The sequence below is a fragment of the Lepisosteus platostomus genome, chromosome 4 (assembly GCF_059453375.1).
Source record: "Lepisosteus platostomus isolate fLepPlt1 chromosome 4, fLepPlt1.hap1, whole genome shotgun sequence".
In the NCBI taxonomy this organism is placed as follows: Eukaryota; Metazoa; Chordata; class Actinopteri; order Semionotiformes; family Lepisosteidae; genus Lepisosteus; species Lepisosteus platostomus.
This window is the reverse complement of record NC_142614.1, coordinates 21,027,725-21,046,947: the sequence shown is the minus strand read 5'-3', so window position 1 is coordinate 21,046,947 and position 19,223 is coordinate 21,027,725. Positions and strand designations below refer to the sequence as shown.

General features: G+C 36.6%; 1 protein-coding gene and 1 long non-coding RNA gene across 13 annotated transcripts in view; one reads left to right on the top strand and one right to left on the bottom strand.

Annotated features, from left to right (window-relative positions):
• The window catches only part of zbtb7c (zinc finger and BTB domain containing 7C), a 107,971-nt gene extending 89,228 nt beyond the window's left edge, over positions 1–18,743 (top strand). For all 12 annotated transcript variants that reach the window (XM_088628953.1, XM_088628956.1, XM_088628961.1 and 9 more), the window contains 2 exons: positions 11,465–12,724; positions 14,040–18,743. In XM_088628953.1, coding sequence (XP_088485079.1) covers positions 11,465–12,724; positions 14,040–14,646 — 1,867 coding nt within the window. In that variant the 3' untranslated portion in view covers positions 14,647–18,743. The remainder of the gene's footprint in view (positions 1–11,464; positions 12,725–14,039) is intronic.
• Positions 13,161–14,128, bottom strand: LOC148672938 (uncharacterized). Its single transcript, XR_015935897.1, has 2 exons — positions 14,001–14,128; positions 13,161–13,945 (listed from the first exon to the last, which is right to left on the bottom strand). It is a non-coding gene; the product is annotated as an uncharacterized LOC148672938 (long non-coding RNA).
• Positions 18,744–19,223: the final 480 nt, after the last annotated feature.

The window sequence follows — 19,223 nt, the reverse complement described above, 5'->3', positions numbered from 1 at the left end:
TAATCCCCTTACTCGGTTGTGACAAGACACACCCTACCACTCAAGTCTTGTAATTCGATAGTGATCAATGGCAAAAGCACTATTTGGTTGTATACAACAGTGCATTAGCCTAGAGTGCATAATGAATGGTATGTGGCAGAGGGATTTGCACTAGCACAGCTCTTATGTGGGCGTGAAATGAGTAGTGACTGGGCTGAGAGGTCTGGAGAGCTGAGCAGTGGAACAGCACAGTATGTCCCCCCATTGTACCATAGTTTACAGTCCTCGATTCTGGTTTAGTTCAGAAAAGCCTTAGCTGATACAATTAAAGTAAGCCGTTAAATGATGTGGGGGCATCCAATTTGTTCCCCTCCCAAATAGTTCTCCTGAGCAAACTTTACTCTGACTTGTCTAAAGTACAGTACTTATAAAAGTAGAAGACACATTCCAGCAGAAAGAAACAAATGTATGTTTAATAAAAATTAGATTGGGAAAAATGGTGAAACACCACAGGCACTTAATGAAAAAATGGTGTCTCCCATATCTGGACTATTATGTACAGTATATACATAAATACTAACTAATCTAGTGAGCCACATTAATTTTTTAATTTTTATTTCTTCAAGATGTCTTCCTTAACAATACCTGTTACCTAAGGTTTCAGCAGAGCAGGTTATCATTTGTAGGCGGTGGTGGTTTGATTGTTCTGCTACACACAGTGAATGGGAGTGAAAAAGGATTATATTGAATTGATATACCCATAGTAGTGTTGCTACGGAACCACAGGTAATCAAATATATTGTTCTCTAAATAACGGCTACATTGTAGATGAGACTTTTAAGAATCTCATGGAGGAAAGATTTATTTCAAATCGATATGAGTATCATTACTTTTCACAGCAAAACATACTATTTGGAGAAAGAATCGGTCAATCATAAAAGTAGCAGTTTAATTTAAAATGGTGAAGTAAAACCTCAAGTGACTACCTTATACCAATAATTCCAGAGCACAAAACTTACATTTCAAAGTCATAAAAAGTTTTAGGACTATCAAATGTATTTTTTTCCATAGCTGCCTTGATTAAGTCAGTTGGTTTTATCTTCTCTGAATTGCCCTGAAATTCTAGAATTTTTCCAAGTGACTTCCTGCCGTTCTCTCCAACTATCTGCATACCACAAGGGTGCCAATAGTCCTGCATTTGCTTGGAATTCCTATATTTCAGCAGCCAAAAATGTTCTTCCTGTAAAAGATTTGTTCCATAGTTTTATGTGTTCTGAAAAACACTAACAGTGGTCAATGATTTGCTAATTTACCATTCTTCATGTCTCAGTATTGTACTGAAAGTCATTAAAGTGATTCTTTTTACAACATCCCCTGGATGGGGCGCATGCCTGATGCTTATCATTAAGGGCTAACAACACTTCTCTTTTTAGAAAAAGAAATTACATCAAGGGTAGTTTGGCCAACCTAAGTCAGAATACAATAGGAGTGTTAACAATTTACCTCACAAGCGAGACAGATTGGGGACAGCCCTGTTGAGCCTAAAATAAGATTTTACATAACATTATGATACATACAAACGCTGTGGTCATGACGTTAATGTTAGTCCCAAGAAAGCATCTTTCCAGTTTTCAGAATCAATAAGGAATGTCACTATGAAAATCAATAGATGCAATGATTGTATCAATATGCAGAGGAGAAGCAGTCCAGGATGTATAGTAACTAGTATGTTAAGTGTTTAGTGTTAGTGTATGGTTAAAACACCATACAGAATTACTATTCAGGGTCCGAATTACTCACGCATATTCCCCCCACTCACTCCTTGCACCCCTGACTTGTGTTCCCTATTCGGGCAATGAAATGTTGGCACCCCATTTGTACCATGTGGGGAATCTGTGCCATTACATCATATACATACGTAGTTATGGAGAAAAGATTACTTTTTTGTCTGTGAAGAAAAATAATAAGGGGACAGGTTTGTGTGCATAAGAAAAACTGATGTATTTGTTCCAAAAAATACATTCTTGGTCTTAATAATCTCCGGTTAAGTATTGATTGGATTGGAATGCTATGAAAATGAGAGATTTGAGAAGGACTTGTAAGACTGCTGTAAATGCATCAGCTTCTAAGGAAAAATAAATGGGTAAAAATAATATTTTCCTGATAAATGAGTGGACTCGGCCTTATACATCATCTTTTTCTAATCACATGTAAGTTCAACAATACCCTCAAGCCTCTCTCAAAAGTTCTTATTTTCAGTTTTAGTTGCATTTTGACAGGCTTGCTTGATTTTCTGTGCACTGTCTTTCCACACTCTATAGGCAGAATTCTTAATCAGTCTGGAGTCTACCAGTTGAAGTCTAAAGTATCCATTTGGTTACTAGAAGCTTACAAGTCTACATATTTAAGACAATTGTTTTTAATTCATTTTAGTTTAGGTCAGAAGCAATAACATTACCCATTAATAAAATGTTTGTAGGAATACTTATTGAGGAGTCAGGCTAAGCCACAGAGCTGATGGACCACCTGGCCATAGGACAAGGAAGTTAGGAGACCAACACAGAAAGAAATTAACCAAGGGGCAGCTGCCAAGTGAAGATGGGTGGAGGAAAGACTCAGAAGGACAAATGTGAGCAACAGAGAGATGCTTACTACACTATTTATAGATTTCCAGGAAGTGACGTCATGGAGAATTACGACTTGGAGTAGCCAGGGGAGGGGTAACTTGGCGGCACTTCATCCCTCCTGAACTTTCCTTAAAAACGGTTTTATTTGTGTGTAGCGGCAGATGTGTGAAAAGCCCAGCAAGGAAAGAGTTAAAGCCCTTAATGAATCACAAACCAGAACTCTTTGGTGGGAAATCGGTGCCCTCCTCCCCCTCTGTCTATGTGGCACATCCTCTTCAGATCCTCTTCACATTATAATTAAGAAGAAGTGTGTTTAAGCAAATACACCAGTGTGACCTCCCAGAGTGGGCTGGAGACCTCTGCACTGCGGGGCCCCTCTTATAGGCATTGTTGTTCAAGCCCTGCAGCTGTTTGACTTGGCTGGATTTTCCCAAGGGTGTATCAGTGCTTTGAGTGCTCTAAGCCTCATGTTTACTCAACCTGTGTTAAAAGGGAAACTTCAGCCTCACCAACTACATTTATGAATGTAATTCAAAATTTTACTGAATTTTTGTATCTTTTTAAATACAGTGTTGTCTATTATAGTCTATCCTGTGTCATGTCTTTCTTTTTTGTTAGTTTTTCTACATTAGCCTTAATATATTTGTTAGAATGTCCAGTTATAGAATATGTAACAGCTTATTATTACAACTCAGTACCACTATGGTAAAATGTGGTTTCGTCTTTAAAAAAAAAAAGATTTCTGTAGTTCCTTCCTCCCTTATAGAACTGTGAGAAACCCGAGTTGATTATCGCAAGTTCCCCCTACTGTGAAGTGAAGAGAGATTACATAAAATAAATTCAAAAATAAAAGCTTGTGGCTTTACGTCTTCTACTTGAGTCAAAGGTAACTGAAACATTGGAAGGTGGAAATGACAGGTTTCCAAGGAATCCACTGGGATTGTGCTAGCTATTTTTTTCAGTCTGGAATATCTTCAAGTGTGCAGTCATTGTTTCAAGGTGCTGCAGCTTGAATGCATGTTTATCATTAGAATTTGAACTTATCTAATGTTATTGCCACTCCATCTCTGGAGTGCTTAATTACATAGTGCTGTATATTTTAGTGCTGGGTCATGTTGCTCATCCTTGAATTGAGCTGGGAAGAGAGTTCAAAGTGACTTGTGCTTTTCAGAACGGTATTGAGAAAAATGTTATTCTTATACCTTAAGTATAGGAGAAACTGTAGTCACTGGATACCATTAAGAGCAGCATAGGGTAATGAAAGTGAAATAGTGCTTTTCTGTGCATTTAAACACTCATATGTATTACTAACATTTCTGTACCTAACAAGTTTATTTAAACATTCATTTGAAGAATCAAAAACCTTGATTTATTGCTTGAAAGGGAGGCTATGCGGTGAAGCTAATTATTTCTATTATTTTTTTTAATAAATGCTAATCATTAATGGTTATTTTACTTATTATCTGCAGGGAATGACTTGATGAAAAGTAAGTTTGCTCTTCCCATTCTATGATAATTGGCTCCATGTCAGACAGACGTTTTATACTACAAATTAAGTTGTTTTCTACAAGAACAAAGTGTTATTTATCTTATATGAATCCTACTGCATCAGATGCTACTTACAAAATGATTAAACATTCTTCAATTTACTATGGACTGTTATTTTAAAGACACATAGATAATTTGTGATATCCAAACAGCTAAATTTAAGAACAAAAGCTATAACTGATGATTAACAGAAACCACTGGACATCACCTTCAAAATGTAAGGGAGTAAAGTAAGTATAGTATAACAATTTCTACATCAGTTTTCCAAACTTCTTCTCTGGCACTCTGATACTATTTAGGTAAGTGGTCTTCAGAAACATCTTTATAAAGCCACCAATGATTGATCAGGAATACCATTTATGTTAAGGTTTACTATTTACCATTTATGTTTCTATGTGGTTTAATACACACCAGCACCATGTTTCACTATTATTTTAAAGTGGCTTTATAAAGGTGTCTGTGAAGACCATTTATCAAAATATTATCAGCGTACTAGAGAAGGAGTTTGGAACTTTGCCATACTGTAACAGTTAAACCTATTGTAATAAGATAGTAAAATGATGTGATCTGATCTTGTGAGATTTGAGAAGCTAAGCAAGGCTGGTTCTGGTAAGATTTGGAATAGGTGATCTCAGGGGAAAAAAACAGGTTGCTGCTGTAAACGTTGTTGGTGGACCAGTACGTGGTGCTCTTCCTCCAGGACAAGAAATTCCAAACTTACATCTAAGTACAGTGATAGGGGAAAACATCCTTCTTATCCTGATTAATTTAGTTTTTAAACATCCCATGACATTGTAAGAATACAGGTAATAACCTTGGTATCCTGCTTTAATTCCACTCTGGGCTTGCCTATTCTTGTTTACCTAAAGTACTCCTTTCATGAAATTGGTGAAGTAACGTCTTACTTCGCCACCAGGCCTACTCTGTAATGGTGCTGCTGAGGCAAAGCAGAAATTCCACATCATCTAGGTGGGCTTCGTACTGTACTTCATTTATGAATGTAAAAAAAAAATCAGATGAAAAGCTATGAATAATTTAATGATGGAATTAAATCTACTCTTAAAGTAAATGCTAATCCATGAGTGACTTTTTTTCCAAGGTAGACACCACCTACAGTACATCAGAGCTCAGTGCTATTCTGTCTGCATTTTAAGTGCAAATAAAAGCTCCTGAAGGTTACTTTTTTACTGTTGCAGTCCAGATAATTACAATTCTTAAAGAGAATACTTAAGAAATCCTTCCTGCATCTAACCTTCCTTCTGTATGAGGAAAACGTCAGATATTACATATCTTTTCTTATCAGTCTACTGTACAGCCTTGTAATAACTGCTATTAGTATTACACAATTCTAAAACAGTTACATTTGTGTGAATACTTAAAAATACAATATAGAAGCTCAATCAAAAGTAAAATTGATTTCTTTGTGATCGCTCGCATACATTAAATCTGTATAATAAAGGACTTCAAAAAGAATAAGAGTTTGCACACTGCCACATACAATCTGTTGTACAATCTGGAGATGTACAGTATGTACTTTAATGGCTTTGTGCTCGTGAGATGAGTACCGTTTAGTACATCCTCAACTTATTATTTTCTGGCAAGAGTCATTTTTATTATCATGTATTTGACTGATGATTTTAGCTAGACAACTTACATTTGTACCTATTTACATAGCTCTTTGCACACACACAATGTGAGTGCAGTACAGTGCTTAATGTTACAACAGCTATGTCCCTCTCAGGATTTGAGCCCATAACAGCTCATTTCAAAGCCCAAAGTTTTAAATTCTAATTTTTTAAAAAATTGTTGGTATTAGAAAACATGGAGCAATCAGTATTGTAAGTTGTTCTGATCATCTCTAATGTATTTCCTGAAGAAATCAAATGAGGATAGACTAAGCATAACCAGGTTCAATGGCTCTGAGCCTGTCAAACGGAAAATGTCATCCCTTAAAATCCACACAATGTCAAAACCTAGTCTTTTGGCACAACGGAGTTCCCTGCTGTCTAAGGAGTTGTGTTATACACTGACTGTACCATAAGCAGCTGTGATCAAATCCCAGCAGAGGCACAACAAAGCTAGACCTGTACATTGGTGCAATGTCTTGGATTGCATAAACAAATAGCTATTTGTTGCTGCAAAAGAGAAGGGGAGCCTAGACTGCGAGATGTAAAGGCCACAAAGCTTGTTACAGAAGGTGATATCAGCTCTTGAGACCTAGACTTTTCCAGTGGTGCAGGGCACTGGGCTATCTAAAGAGGAGTGCAGCATACCGCTCTGAAGCCATAAGTGTCCATGATTGAGTCCAGGGTTTCAAAGCATGTATGGCCTCTTCAGTTTTCTTTTGCATTGTTACTTTTTAATTCAAGATTTATTTTCTAGTGAATAATAGGAGGTAAATTGTAGAATACTAGGATTCTATTTTTTATTTTCCAGAACAATTGTGTTCAAAATTAATCCTCAATCCTGGCTCATTCTCACCTTGATTATAAAACCCATTAATGATCACGGGTATGTCTATCTCCCATTCTAAATGGGAACTATTTTCAGTGTTTTGTGAACACTCTTGTGGCTCAAGCTAGAAAGATTAACTGGGACAATTTTTTTTAATGAAAGAGATGATATTGCTTTCATTTGAGGGAACTACTCCTTGAAATACCATGATTGTCCACAAGCTTCTCTGCAAACAAGCAATGACAGTAAAACCCAAAGTGCAACTGCAAGGAAACTAACCCTAAAAGGCACAGTGAACAAGAATTAGTCTGTTCTTCTGGTAGAGGAGCCGCAATATGAAACAAGCACGTGCTGCGATGTTTTCATTTTCTTACCTTATGGTGTTTGTGTGGTCTATTACACTTTTGCTAAACTTGAAGTACTACTATGTACTGTATTTATAGTTTATAATTTAAATGTTGCGTTTTAGTTGTGTAGTATGCTCCATAAGATACCAGGGAACCTAAAAAAAAAAATCTTGGATTGAATGGTTACCATTCCTCCTGGGTCAAAGAAAACTATTCTTATTGCTCATATTTGCATTGCTATAGCCTGGATGTTATAAAACCCACCAGTCAATTGTAGATTCCAAATCTGTCACTTGATGGTAGGTTTATGTTTGCCAGAGGTTTCTTGTGCCTACCCAATGGAAATACACCATAAAGTATTGGGTTTGGAATTTGCCATTGGTGAGTGGGATGAACTTTCATTTTAACCCATGCCTTTGTAACATTTCAAGTTAAGGCAAAATGTAAAAAAATCAAATTTGAATGACAAATAAAAAACATACCCCTATAAAACAAAGCTGAACCAATACTGGAAAACCTATTTATGACCGATCCTACCTTAAGCAAGCACGGTCTGAAGTATCTGGACACATAAAAATGTTCAAGTGGCTGAGGTTTTGAGGTTTTTAACAAAAGAAAAACATTGAAAACAACCATCCCCAGCACCAGGCATATATCCTTTTTATACCATGGTAAATCCTACATAAACCCATGTGAGAATGTGCAGGTACACCCTTTACCTTTAATCTTACCAATTAACTTATTATCGTCTATTTACAAGCATTAGAGGCTGTTTGGTGGCCTCTAGTGGTAGGTGTCCTACAACTGCAGTCGCTTCATCTACTGCCACAGTATTTCAGTAAGGTCTAAACTGACCAAAATCGATGGGTGCTAGTTAATGACTAAATGCTATTGCTATTCCAATCAATTCTGATTAAAAGACAAAGAAATTTTCATGAATTCCTCAAATGAATACACATAGTTGAATTAATCATTATAGAATACAGAAATGAAGTGTTCATTTTCACATTTTTATATCAAATCTGATGTGAAAAAATTATCTTTCTTGAATCTTAAAATTCCAGTTGCTTGTTCCTCATATACTTGATCTTTTTTGCAGTTTTGTTAACTGTTACACACCATAAATGTACATCTAGCTGACTTTTAGTATGTTTTATTGTACATGTACAATAGTTTGGAAGAGTTGTGTAAAACATATGCAGATGTGTAAACATTTCAGATCTGTGGTAATCCTTGAAATCAGGTTGTTAAACAAAAATACCACAATCATTTACCTTCAAGTACTCCTATTATCATTGTGTATTATTTGAATCATCAGCAAGAACTACTAACAGTCTGTGATTACTAGAGTAGAAATATGTTAAATCCTTTTATGAGTTCTACAGTTCTACAAACTGTACCTTTCAGAGAAATGCACTAAGCTTTTTTTCATATCCTTTTCACAAATGTGTAGGACTCACTCTTTTTGTAATTATTCTTATAACCTTTTAATATTTTATTAACTATCCAAGATGAAATACCACTTTACTGAAGAAATGTGTGTAAATGTACTTTGCTCAAGAGGTAAAATACAATAGCACCTGAGATTTACTCAGGTACTGTACAAACATCCAGTTACAAAAAGCTATTGAATGTTTTATATCCTGTTATAACATTTGCTGTTTAATAACTTATGCAAAAACTGAATATTCACATCTGATAGGTTGAATATTGTTAGTGAATCAGAAATGTGGGCATAGGAGTTGCATACAGATTAAAAGAAGCATGATTTGGGGGTGCAGCACAGGCATACAGTACATAAGATTTTCTGGTAGTTGGCAAAAGAGAATTGGGGCATGGGTCATTAAGCTAAGATAAGAGTCTTGAATGCTGTTCATCTGATATGAAAGGCAGTTTCTACAGCATTAGCCAGATTTGGCATAGATGGCTCAGACCACTTCAAACCAACTAGAGTCAGATGAAGGAACAGAGTGGCCTCTCAGTGAGATGTGTTTTGCAGTTATCCAAGCTGAGAGAAAATAAAGATACAACGGGGAGCTTTTTCATATATTGAAAGGATGAAAATTTAAGGGCTTAATTTTCTTATTGAACACAAATACGTGCTGGGATTATATCCTGTCATAGATACTTTGGTATCTATTTTATTGAAATCTAAATAATTACAATGTCAGCTACATACCTCAGAGTTAAACAGTTTCTGGGCCAGGTAAGAACGTGAGCTGGCAGGTTGGTTATCTTCTTTTTGGACCAGAAATTTCAGGCCGATGTCCAAACTCAGCAATAGAAGCCCCCTACCATAGATAGGATTTATTATGTATTCAGTGGAAATGTAAAATTGAGTTGATTGTTAGACAGTTTACCTAAAAGATCCTGGAAACTATATTAGGCACTATATTGCAGTAACACCAAATGTGACAGAATGCAAAGTTAGAACAAAACAAATACCCTTAAAGTGTTCTTGTCACTTAAATATTAAGTGACCTTTTATCCTTGTCATAGCACCCTATCCACTGCTTTAATGTTACTGTCTAATAATGCTCTCTCTACATAACACTGAAGATGTGGATCACCTTGAAATTAAACTGTGTGACTGGCATTTATTTTTTTGGTTTTTCAAAATATGAACACTAGATTAAAAGCACATTAGACTGTAACAAGCTCATACCAGACAACTAAGTTATTCCGGTCGTAAGCTTTACAGTAGCTCTGGATTTAAATTGCTGACCGGCAGTCTACTCGGTCATACAAGAAGGAACCTCAGTGTACTGTCAGTGTCTAGATAGTTAAAATTATAGGAGGTGGACAAATGTGAATGCAAAAAAATAAATAACTTCTGTGAAATGACATGTTATCTTTTTATGGAAACTTGGGCCTGACCCCATTTGTCTTCCTGTGATTTTTTTCTTGCTCTGTTTCAACACCACATAGGAAATCAAACACTGTTTGATATTTCTCTACAAAATTCAATTAAAAAAAGAATACTGCTTTGATTTTGTGCTTTTCTTCTATAGATTTGCTGATGTTTTCCACAGTAATAATTTTTATTGTAAATGTCTTGGTACTTCTTTCACTCTTGAATGGCACATTTGCTAATCAAAATACACAATTGCACAAATTTAATCCAATAGAACAATGCTTAAACTTTTAATACACATAAAAACGTGATAGTGTTTAAACAGTAGATTTTTCTACTTTGAATACAATGGTTGATGTTTTATAAATGTATTAGAATTTTATAAAGAGACAATTATGTATTGTCAATGCATACTTTTATCTGGTTTCCATTTTTTGTCTTAAATACCAGATATGCAATACGTTATTTAAAATTCAGAGTTTTTTCTTTCTCAAGAGTTGCTAGATCCCTCTAGGGATGTGAATCCGCGTCAAACACACCTTAAAGTTAATAGCTTGTTTTAAATGTTTCAGATGAAACCAGGATGCAGCTAAGCATGACATATTTACATTTATGGCACATCAGTTTCATTATGACTGGAAGTTTAACTGAAGTTTGTACTAATGCTGCAATCACGAAGAGCATACATGTAAACGTTACAGTTCTACACAGCCGTTGCTGAAAACTGATGTTCTCTTTGGTTTCTAGAGCAGGTTGGGCTGATTTTTATTTGTCTTAAATAATTTCGTGGAAGATTGTTTCCTTGAGTCAGTCTCATATACTGTAGCATCTAAGCAAATTAGTCTGTATGTGAGGGATCATACAAGTCAGTGTAGTAAAAAACTTCAGGTGAATTTTAATTTTAATGTAACTGGCTTTATGCCAGTCAGAAGTCTTTCTAGGAAATAGGAATTATATTGAATTTGTGCTATTCAATTAGATTTAATGGCATTAAATGTTTACTGAAATAAGATGACGGAACTGATATGACAATAAGGTCACTTTTTAACTGCTAAAGATTTCCATTACATTTAAAAAAGAAAAATGTCATAAATATTTTTTGGCAAATATATAACTATTCCTGTATATGATCACAATATTTCTCACATGAAGATGCACATGAGGTTTTCCTTCTTTATAGACAATAGGAGATGCACCCAGTCCATCTTTCTCTATTGCTACTGTACACTCATGAACTAATTATACATTAGGGGAAGCTGTACAGTATGTTTATGAAAGACTAATCTTTGGAAACATATTTTATACAATAAATCAAAGATATCAGTTATGAAACATGACAACAACATACATTTGGAAGATATAAAGTCCGTCTGACTCCACAATCCATATAAATTCATGTTATTTCTGAGTACACATTTCTATTAGCACTTTTGCTAAGATGTATCAGTGTACACTGTAGTTGCAAAACTGACATGATACTTTCTGTATGATTAGCTGCTTCTGAGGTTTAACAAAAGTTATTTTTACTCTTTTCCTTTAATGCTTGTACTGTATATTTGATGTCCGAGTAGAATATTACAACCTCTCCTATGTGATATACCTGTGCTACTATGTTACGATTTGCTCACTGAGGACCTTGTGCTTCATTTTTGCAGATTATTTGACGAGATGATGGCGAGTGGAGATGATGACCTGATAGGGATCCCTTTTCCCAACCACAGCAGTGAGGTGCTCTGCAGCCTGAATGAGCAACGCCGCGATGGGCTGCTTTGCGATGTAGTGCTCATTGTCCGCGACCAGGAGTATCGTACCCACCGTTCTGTCCTGGCTGCTTGCAGTCAGTACTTCAAGAAACTTTTCACAGTGGGAGTTGACGGTGAGGTGCACAGCGTCTACGAAATTGACTTTGTCGCCCCAGAGTCTTTGGCTGCCATCTTGGAGTTTGCCTACACCTCCACTCTCACCATCACTGCCTCCAACGTGAAAGACATCCTCAGCGCAGCCCAGATGCTGGAGATCCCATGCATCATTAATGTGTGCCTTGAGATCATGGAGACAGGTGGAGAAGAGGAACCAGAAGAAGAAGACGAAGAAGAAGACGATGGAGAAGACCAAGAAGCAAGGGGGGAAGAACACAAAGAACAAGGAGATGAAGACATTGACAACACAATTGAGGCGTCAGAGATTCAGGAAAAAGTAGTGAACAAAAGGATTCAGGAATCTCCTCCAAGGACCTTGCAGCAAGAAGGCCTCTCCTTTCTGCAGAGACAGAAAGACTCTGAAAGCACAGAGCTGCTTATGGAGAAACCCAGAGACTCTGAGAGCTTAGAAAGCAGAGCATTGAGAGACTTTTCCATTGAGTCCTTGTTGCAGGAAGGGCTGTATCCAAAGATGTCTGCCACTGACCAAAGGCAGAGTTTTTCCCCACTCCTACCTGGATTTTTTCCTCCAATATGGGCAGCAGATTTCCCAGGGTTTCCTCAAATCTTAGACCACCACCCTACTCCTCATCCCTTTCTCCAAGAGGTGGATAACAGCCCACTGGATTTGGTGGTCAAGAAGGAAGCAATTAAAGAGGAGCTGAAGGAGGAGATACCTGCTGGTCTCTTCTCTGGTGACTTCCTGAAGGACTTTATGAGCACAAGCATGGGCATGGCGGCTGATGCCCATCTGGGGTCTATTAAGGAGGAGAGGGACTTCAACTCTTACCTGAGCTTCCTCAGTGCCTCCCACCTGGGGAGTCTCTTCCCACCATGGCAACTGGAGGAGGAGAGGAAGATGAAGCCAAAGGCTTCCCAGCAGTGTCCCATCTGCCACAAGGTCATCCAGGGAGCAGGCAAGCTGCCTCGGCACATGAGGACCCACACTGGAGAGAAACCATATATGTGCACTATCTGCGAGGTCCGCTTCACCAGGTGGGTGAAAAGCCTCATTTACAGATGGGGAAAAACACTTTTTAACGCATGAGTGAGGGAAGTATTACACAACACAAGACTTCACCAAAACGTACAGTTGTGTACAAATGCAAAAGAGAAAATAACACATCAGTGAAGTCATCTGTAAGCACTTTCAGTTTTAAGAACAATATGTTTTATGTGTTTCTAAACTGAATATAAAAATTATTTTTCATCCAAAAATGTACAGCAGGCCCAATTATTAATATTCTTTTCTTGGTTAGAATTAAAAGAATGAGAGTTCATGCTTCCATGAAAGAATTTGACATGAAGAAAATAATTTTAAGCAAAACGTGAACATAGCATGCTGTTACGGACAGGGTCTGCAGTCAGTGTTGGGTTTTGTAGTAGACACTATGCGATGCAGTAAGAGCTGGAGGAAACAGGAGGCATGGTATGGGAAAACACACAGGGGTTTAATGGTGCACAAAATAATAGTGACAGTCCGTGAAACAGTGAGTGGGGGAGACAAATAGTGGCATCCAAATCCGAGCAGGTCCGAAGGGGGGTCAAGGCACAGTCCAAGAGTCCATTAACAATAGATCCACCCTGAGATGTGACGAGGTTAAAATCTCCGGGAATAGGGAAAACACAAACAGACAACCGACATGGAGATCCTAGGATAACCGGGCGAAGTCCTCCAGACTCCAGGCTCAGAACATGGGAGGAGTCGGGATGAAACCTATGCTCTCAGGAGACGGACGCAGGGTATCCTGGTGCTAGGCGGACCTTGTGACATCAGTACCCTAATGTTGAATCCCGAGGACTGGAGGTGCTGGACTTTAAATAGCGGTTAACACATAACAGGCCAGACCTGGGGAACATACAGTAGCAACAATCACGGAACTAATGAAAGGAGTAGTGGAGTGCCCTCTAGGGAGCAATTTCAGCCGTAACACATGCATTTAGTTTAAAATACTCCCACAACTTGAAGCAAGTTTAGACAAATTCGACAATTTGAAATAGGATTCTTGATTTTCAAAAAGGTATCAGAAGGGTTGGAGGGTTCCTATACCTGTCAGTTCTTGGTAATTGCCTTCAGCAGCATAGCAAGGTGGGATTGTGAAAAGAATTAATGACACAATTTTATACCAGCAAATTTCTTTTTTTTGGACGGGCAGAGTTTACCACACACAAGGCCCTACTATGCAGTATCTCATGATCTATACCCAGTGTGTTTATCTCATCCTTTTGTTACTCTGATCTCGTTTAAAAAACGAATGTCACCGATGTCCACTTGAACCTCTCTGGTGTTGCTGCCTTGTCTCTTTTTCAGACAGGACAAGCTCAAGATCCACATGCGGAAGCACACAGGAGAGCGCCCATATATCTGTCTCCACTGCAACTCCAAATTTGTGCACAATTACGACCTGAAGAACCACCTTCGCATCCACACAGGCGTGCGGCCCTACCAGTGCGAGCACTGCTACAAAAGCTTCACGCGCTCCGACCACCTGCATCGCCACATCAAGAGGCAGAGTTGTCGCACCTCCCGGCCACGCCGGGGCCGAAAACCTGCAGCCTGGCGCTCCTCCAATCTCCTCTACCCTCCCACCGCTCACCATGACGACAAGGGGCTCTCCATGGGCGGCAGGCTCCTGGCTCCTGGTCTCAGTGTTCCAGGAGCCGGCTTCCTGGAGCGACGCCATCTCGGCGGAAGGAATTTGAACGTGGAAGACTTGGACAACAACAGCACAGAAAGTTTGGAGGCCAAGCTGTCAGACAGAAACCCTGTAGGGGACAGGGAGAGAAACAGGGGGGTGTTCGCTTTCGCTCTGGCCCGTGACGACGGGCTTCCCCATCGGTCATTCTATTCAAACAACTCTGACCCCTGGGGAATGAGATTGGACCACATTGCACCCATTCCAGAGGCCAGAAACTAATGATATTCCTATGGACAAATGGATATCCCATAATCCTTCAGGACATTTATGCCAGAGAGGTTTCATCAGAGACACAGCTGTGTTTTTTTTTCTCAGTCTTCAAAATATGGAATCAATTCATTTCTATTTGCTTGTTTCAAATTTTGGAAACACAATAGAATCCTTTTGCAATACTATATGATTTACATTGGATAGAACAGATCCTGAATAAATCCTGTTTATCCCTTTATGATTATGTTAAGCTGGAGTTCAGAAGAGTTCCTTCATATTATTTTCTAGAGGGTATTTACAAATCCACCAACTTTATAGTCTACTGGTCATTATTACTGTCAGAATTACTGTATTTCATATCAATGTTTCAATGTATTTAAACAAAAACTTTGAGAACTTTTAACATTAGAGAACTTGATTGAAATATATATATATATCTTAGTTCATGAATCATTTGAGTCAAACTTCTTCTAGCCCACCCTCAACGGAACTACTTGCTGGTGCAAATTCATTGTAAAATTTAAGAACAAATAAATTTGTGTTATATGAGACTGGACTTTAAGCACAGGTATAACTTTATGTCAAAGGTAATGCAAATCTGTATGGTTCCTTTAAGTACATGTTGTGCATATATTCCACAGGAGGTGCAGTGCATCATTTAATTAAATTTCTTGTTCTTGATAAGCTCACTTCAATTGATTGTGACCTGCAACATCTCAGATAGAGTTAGAAAGCAGCAAAAGAGACTCAGATGTTGTAAAATTATGAAGTTTTTTACAGTGATGCTGAATGACATTTTACAAATTCATGGATATATGACATTGGCTGATGCTAATGCTGTTAGACTTTTTTCCTTAACAGTGTCTAATTTGACAGAAGTCTCCATGTAATGGAAAATAAGAAAAATAATAATAACAAATAACAAAACCAAATAGCGGACCTCATTAATTTAACAAATTTTCATAAATCATAGATTCTTAAGCCTTGTAACTTTCTGTGTAATTAAGATGGATTTCATTTGCATCTCAGAAAGAATATCTCACTTCTAATTGGAGTTTTGCCTTGCCCTAAATACAGGTTTGCCAAACTCATGTTTACCAAATGATGTCAAAATGAGAGAAGGTTAAGAAGGTTATACAGTATAATGGGTATTCATAGCTACTGTTGGCACAGTTGAAACCACAAAGAATAATTTTCAAGTCTCAGTGCTAGCAAGACAAGATGCTGTAGTTCAAAAGGTTAAAAGTCTTGTTAATGGACATTCTTTTTTGTTGAATATGATGAATTTAGCTTTCATCCTGTTTGTCACACTTGTAATATATGTATTGTAAAGGACTAAAAAATAATGACATTTTCTTCTTGGGATTTTGTTAATCTTTTTATAAAGAAAACCTTTTAATGATGTACAAAGCTGAATCCTTCAGAAAAAGAGTACAACTTTGTTTTTAGCAACACTTTTAGCTTTTGCTTTTATTGGTATCATTAAAGAATATGTATACCTAATAAATGTCTCTAAAAATTGGATGAAATCTCTATACATACAGGTTATACATACTTAGATTTAATCCACCCTCTTATATTTCACAGACATGCTAGTAAGTAGATGTTGGTAAAGCATTCTATTAAGACTATCACATTTAACTAAGTACAATTTCCCCATTTCAATTACATATACCAATTTCTGGATGTAGAGGTCAAATTCTAAATAACACATTGAGACAACAAATATAAAGGGATAGAATACTTAATACTTTAGTGTTTGGCATTGACTCACCTGATTAAGGAATTAACAGCCCTGCCCATAAGGTCAAGGCTGCCTAATCCCCTCTCATTTTGGAGGAATGAACCGGGGAGGCAGCTGTATGTGTGAAGATGGGGTGGAGGGAGAAGCACATTAAAAGGTGCAGGTTTTATTACTGTATAGAAGAGGGTAATGTGAGATTGCAATTTAACCTCCTCCTGAACTTCTGTATAACAACTCTGTATTTTAAAATAGGGTACAAATAAAGAAGATAGCAATAGGTTATGTACTGGAAAACAAGAAACACTGTAATAGTGTTAGTTCTAAATGATGATAAACACTTAAGTGTGGGTTGCATCTTTTTATATTAAAACCTGGAGCATACTAAAGCCCCTCGAGTTTGCCAGCAGACAGCAGTTCATTTTTATATAAATCACATACCAATCAGATATGATTTATCATGCAGTGACAAACTGCATTTGGGTGTTATCAGCCAGTTCAAAATATCACTGGGCAAATTATCTTTTTCCCCTCTGATATCCTATTGCTAGAATACTTATTTTATTGTGATGCTTTTATTTATATATATATATATTCACTTATATATTAAAAAAATATAAAAATAAAATCTGAAATGCACAGTAAAATACTGGATGTGCAGTTTGAAACTCCTCAACAAATTAAGTATAACCAAGACCTTTACTCCAACCCTTTAGAATACAAACCCAACTGCAGTTGAGAGAATTGTTGCTTTCACTATGCATTCTGAAAATCAACATAGAAGTACACATCAGTTTTGCACCATGTGTCATTGAGAAGCCATCCTACTGTAGTTTTACATTAAGCTCACAGTTCTCAAAGTTTTCAATAGTAGCACTACCTCCTGTATACATTTGCTACTTTATTGTAAAGTAAGGAAATGTAGTCAGAAAAAATTCAAATCTGAGAAAGGGTAAAATTAGTACGAGAGTTAAATGAGCAGGTAGAAGGATTATATCAGTTAAAATTCACATTTGGGAAGTTTCATTTTGGTGTTTAACCTTCTTAAGAACATTTCAATGCAGTTCAGTCAATGGATGACAAAAATGCAATCCTCCCACAATAGATAATACAAACCCAACAAAACAAGAAGCTACTGGAGACTGGGTGAAAGTAATTAAAATGCTGAGGGGGCTAGCAATGTCTAAATCCAAACACTAACTCAGAAAAAAAAACAGCAGCACAAAGGCTTCTGGAATTAAATGATATCATGCAGAAATTGATTCAGGGTGGAAATTTTAATTAATGTCCCGGAAGCAGGCAGTTTAACATACAAAACTTTTTTCATGAAACTGGAATTATTTGTATTGTATATTTTATCCTGCAGCAAAACATTTTATTTCTGTTGAAGGAAAAAAATATGGAGTTCTGGAGCGGGTACATTACAAAAGTGTGCTGGTCATTTAGTAGTTTTATAAGGGTGCATATTGATCATTTTATCCTATTTGCACAAATATGTACAGTAATGTGAAAATATTTAATGATGATGTCTTTTTCATGAATGGAATAGTTCCCCTTTTTATAACAGCAAATCATCCAAAGATGTTGAAATTTGTAAATTAAATTAAACAGGTTTTTTCTGCTTTTTGGGAGCAGATTTGGAATTTATTTTTTTCTATTTATGTGTATTCTAAGGTGTTTTAAAGCAGTCATTGCTTTTGATTTTGAATGACTGAAAATTTTGCCTTAGTAACAAATGAGAAAAGAAAAAAGGGGATTTATGGACCTTTAATTACATATAATATTCTTTTTATTGTGTTATCGATGTGCATTTGGATTAAGATGACAGAATTTTCTAGCTATTTATGCATATTTAAATTTGCCTTGACTATATTTTATTAAGAGATTTTATAAAGTCTTTCCCAAACACTAGAAAGTTGTATTCTTATGAGTCTGGGACTCTTTTTTTAGATTAACTTTTATTCTTACTGGGTTTGAAGAACTCGACACAAGTTTGTTTTTTAGACAGTCTCAAATACTTTTCAAACTTGCAGCGAGTTGCATGCATTGCATTACTGAAGATGGATCGAACTATTTATGTTTATTCTTACATGTATTAGGTTTACAAAGTTAAATGAGAAAAATGAAAACATAATGATACTGGTGGTAGGTGTTTATGTTTAATAGGGTTCATTTTGCTGTGGCAATTTATTCACAGGTCGAATTCATTTTGTAACTGAGTGATGAACCTTGTGCTTTTTGGAAGACTGCAAGAGGTGTTATTGAAATAATTACAGATATTGCATATCTTAGTGGGAATCTTGTGTGTTTTTTTCTCTATAAGCTGAAAGCCTTGTGCTTTTATTAAAACCATGATTTAAGAAAATGTTTTTGTTTGTTTGCCTTTTATTCACATAGATTCTTAATTTTTACATGAGCATTTGTAAATAGAAACACTGTGTGCACACACATACAGTTTATGCATTTGTATTGGTACAGTATATTTCTGGGGATTTCCCATTGGCTCATATTCTGTTATTAGCTACTATTCCAACATAAACTCCACACAGAGTGAAAACAGACACAAAACAAATCATTCTGGAACTTTCAGATTTTAAAGAGGCTGTGTGGGTTATAATATTATTATATTATAAAAGTTATTTATATTGTGAACATTATAAATGGGAACATTGTAAGAATTTACTGTACAACATTTAACCAGACTTTGAATGAAATACATTTTACATTGTTAAAAGTAACCTAGTGACAGTTTTTTATATATACTGTAGATAGACCTATGCCTTGTTTTAATCTCATTCACTCCTAAATATTAACCTTTAAGATATCAATATTTTTTTAGAATTTA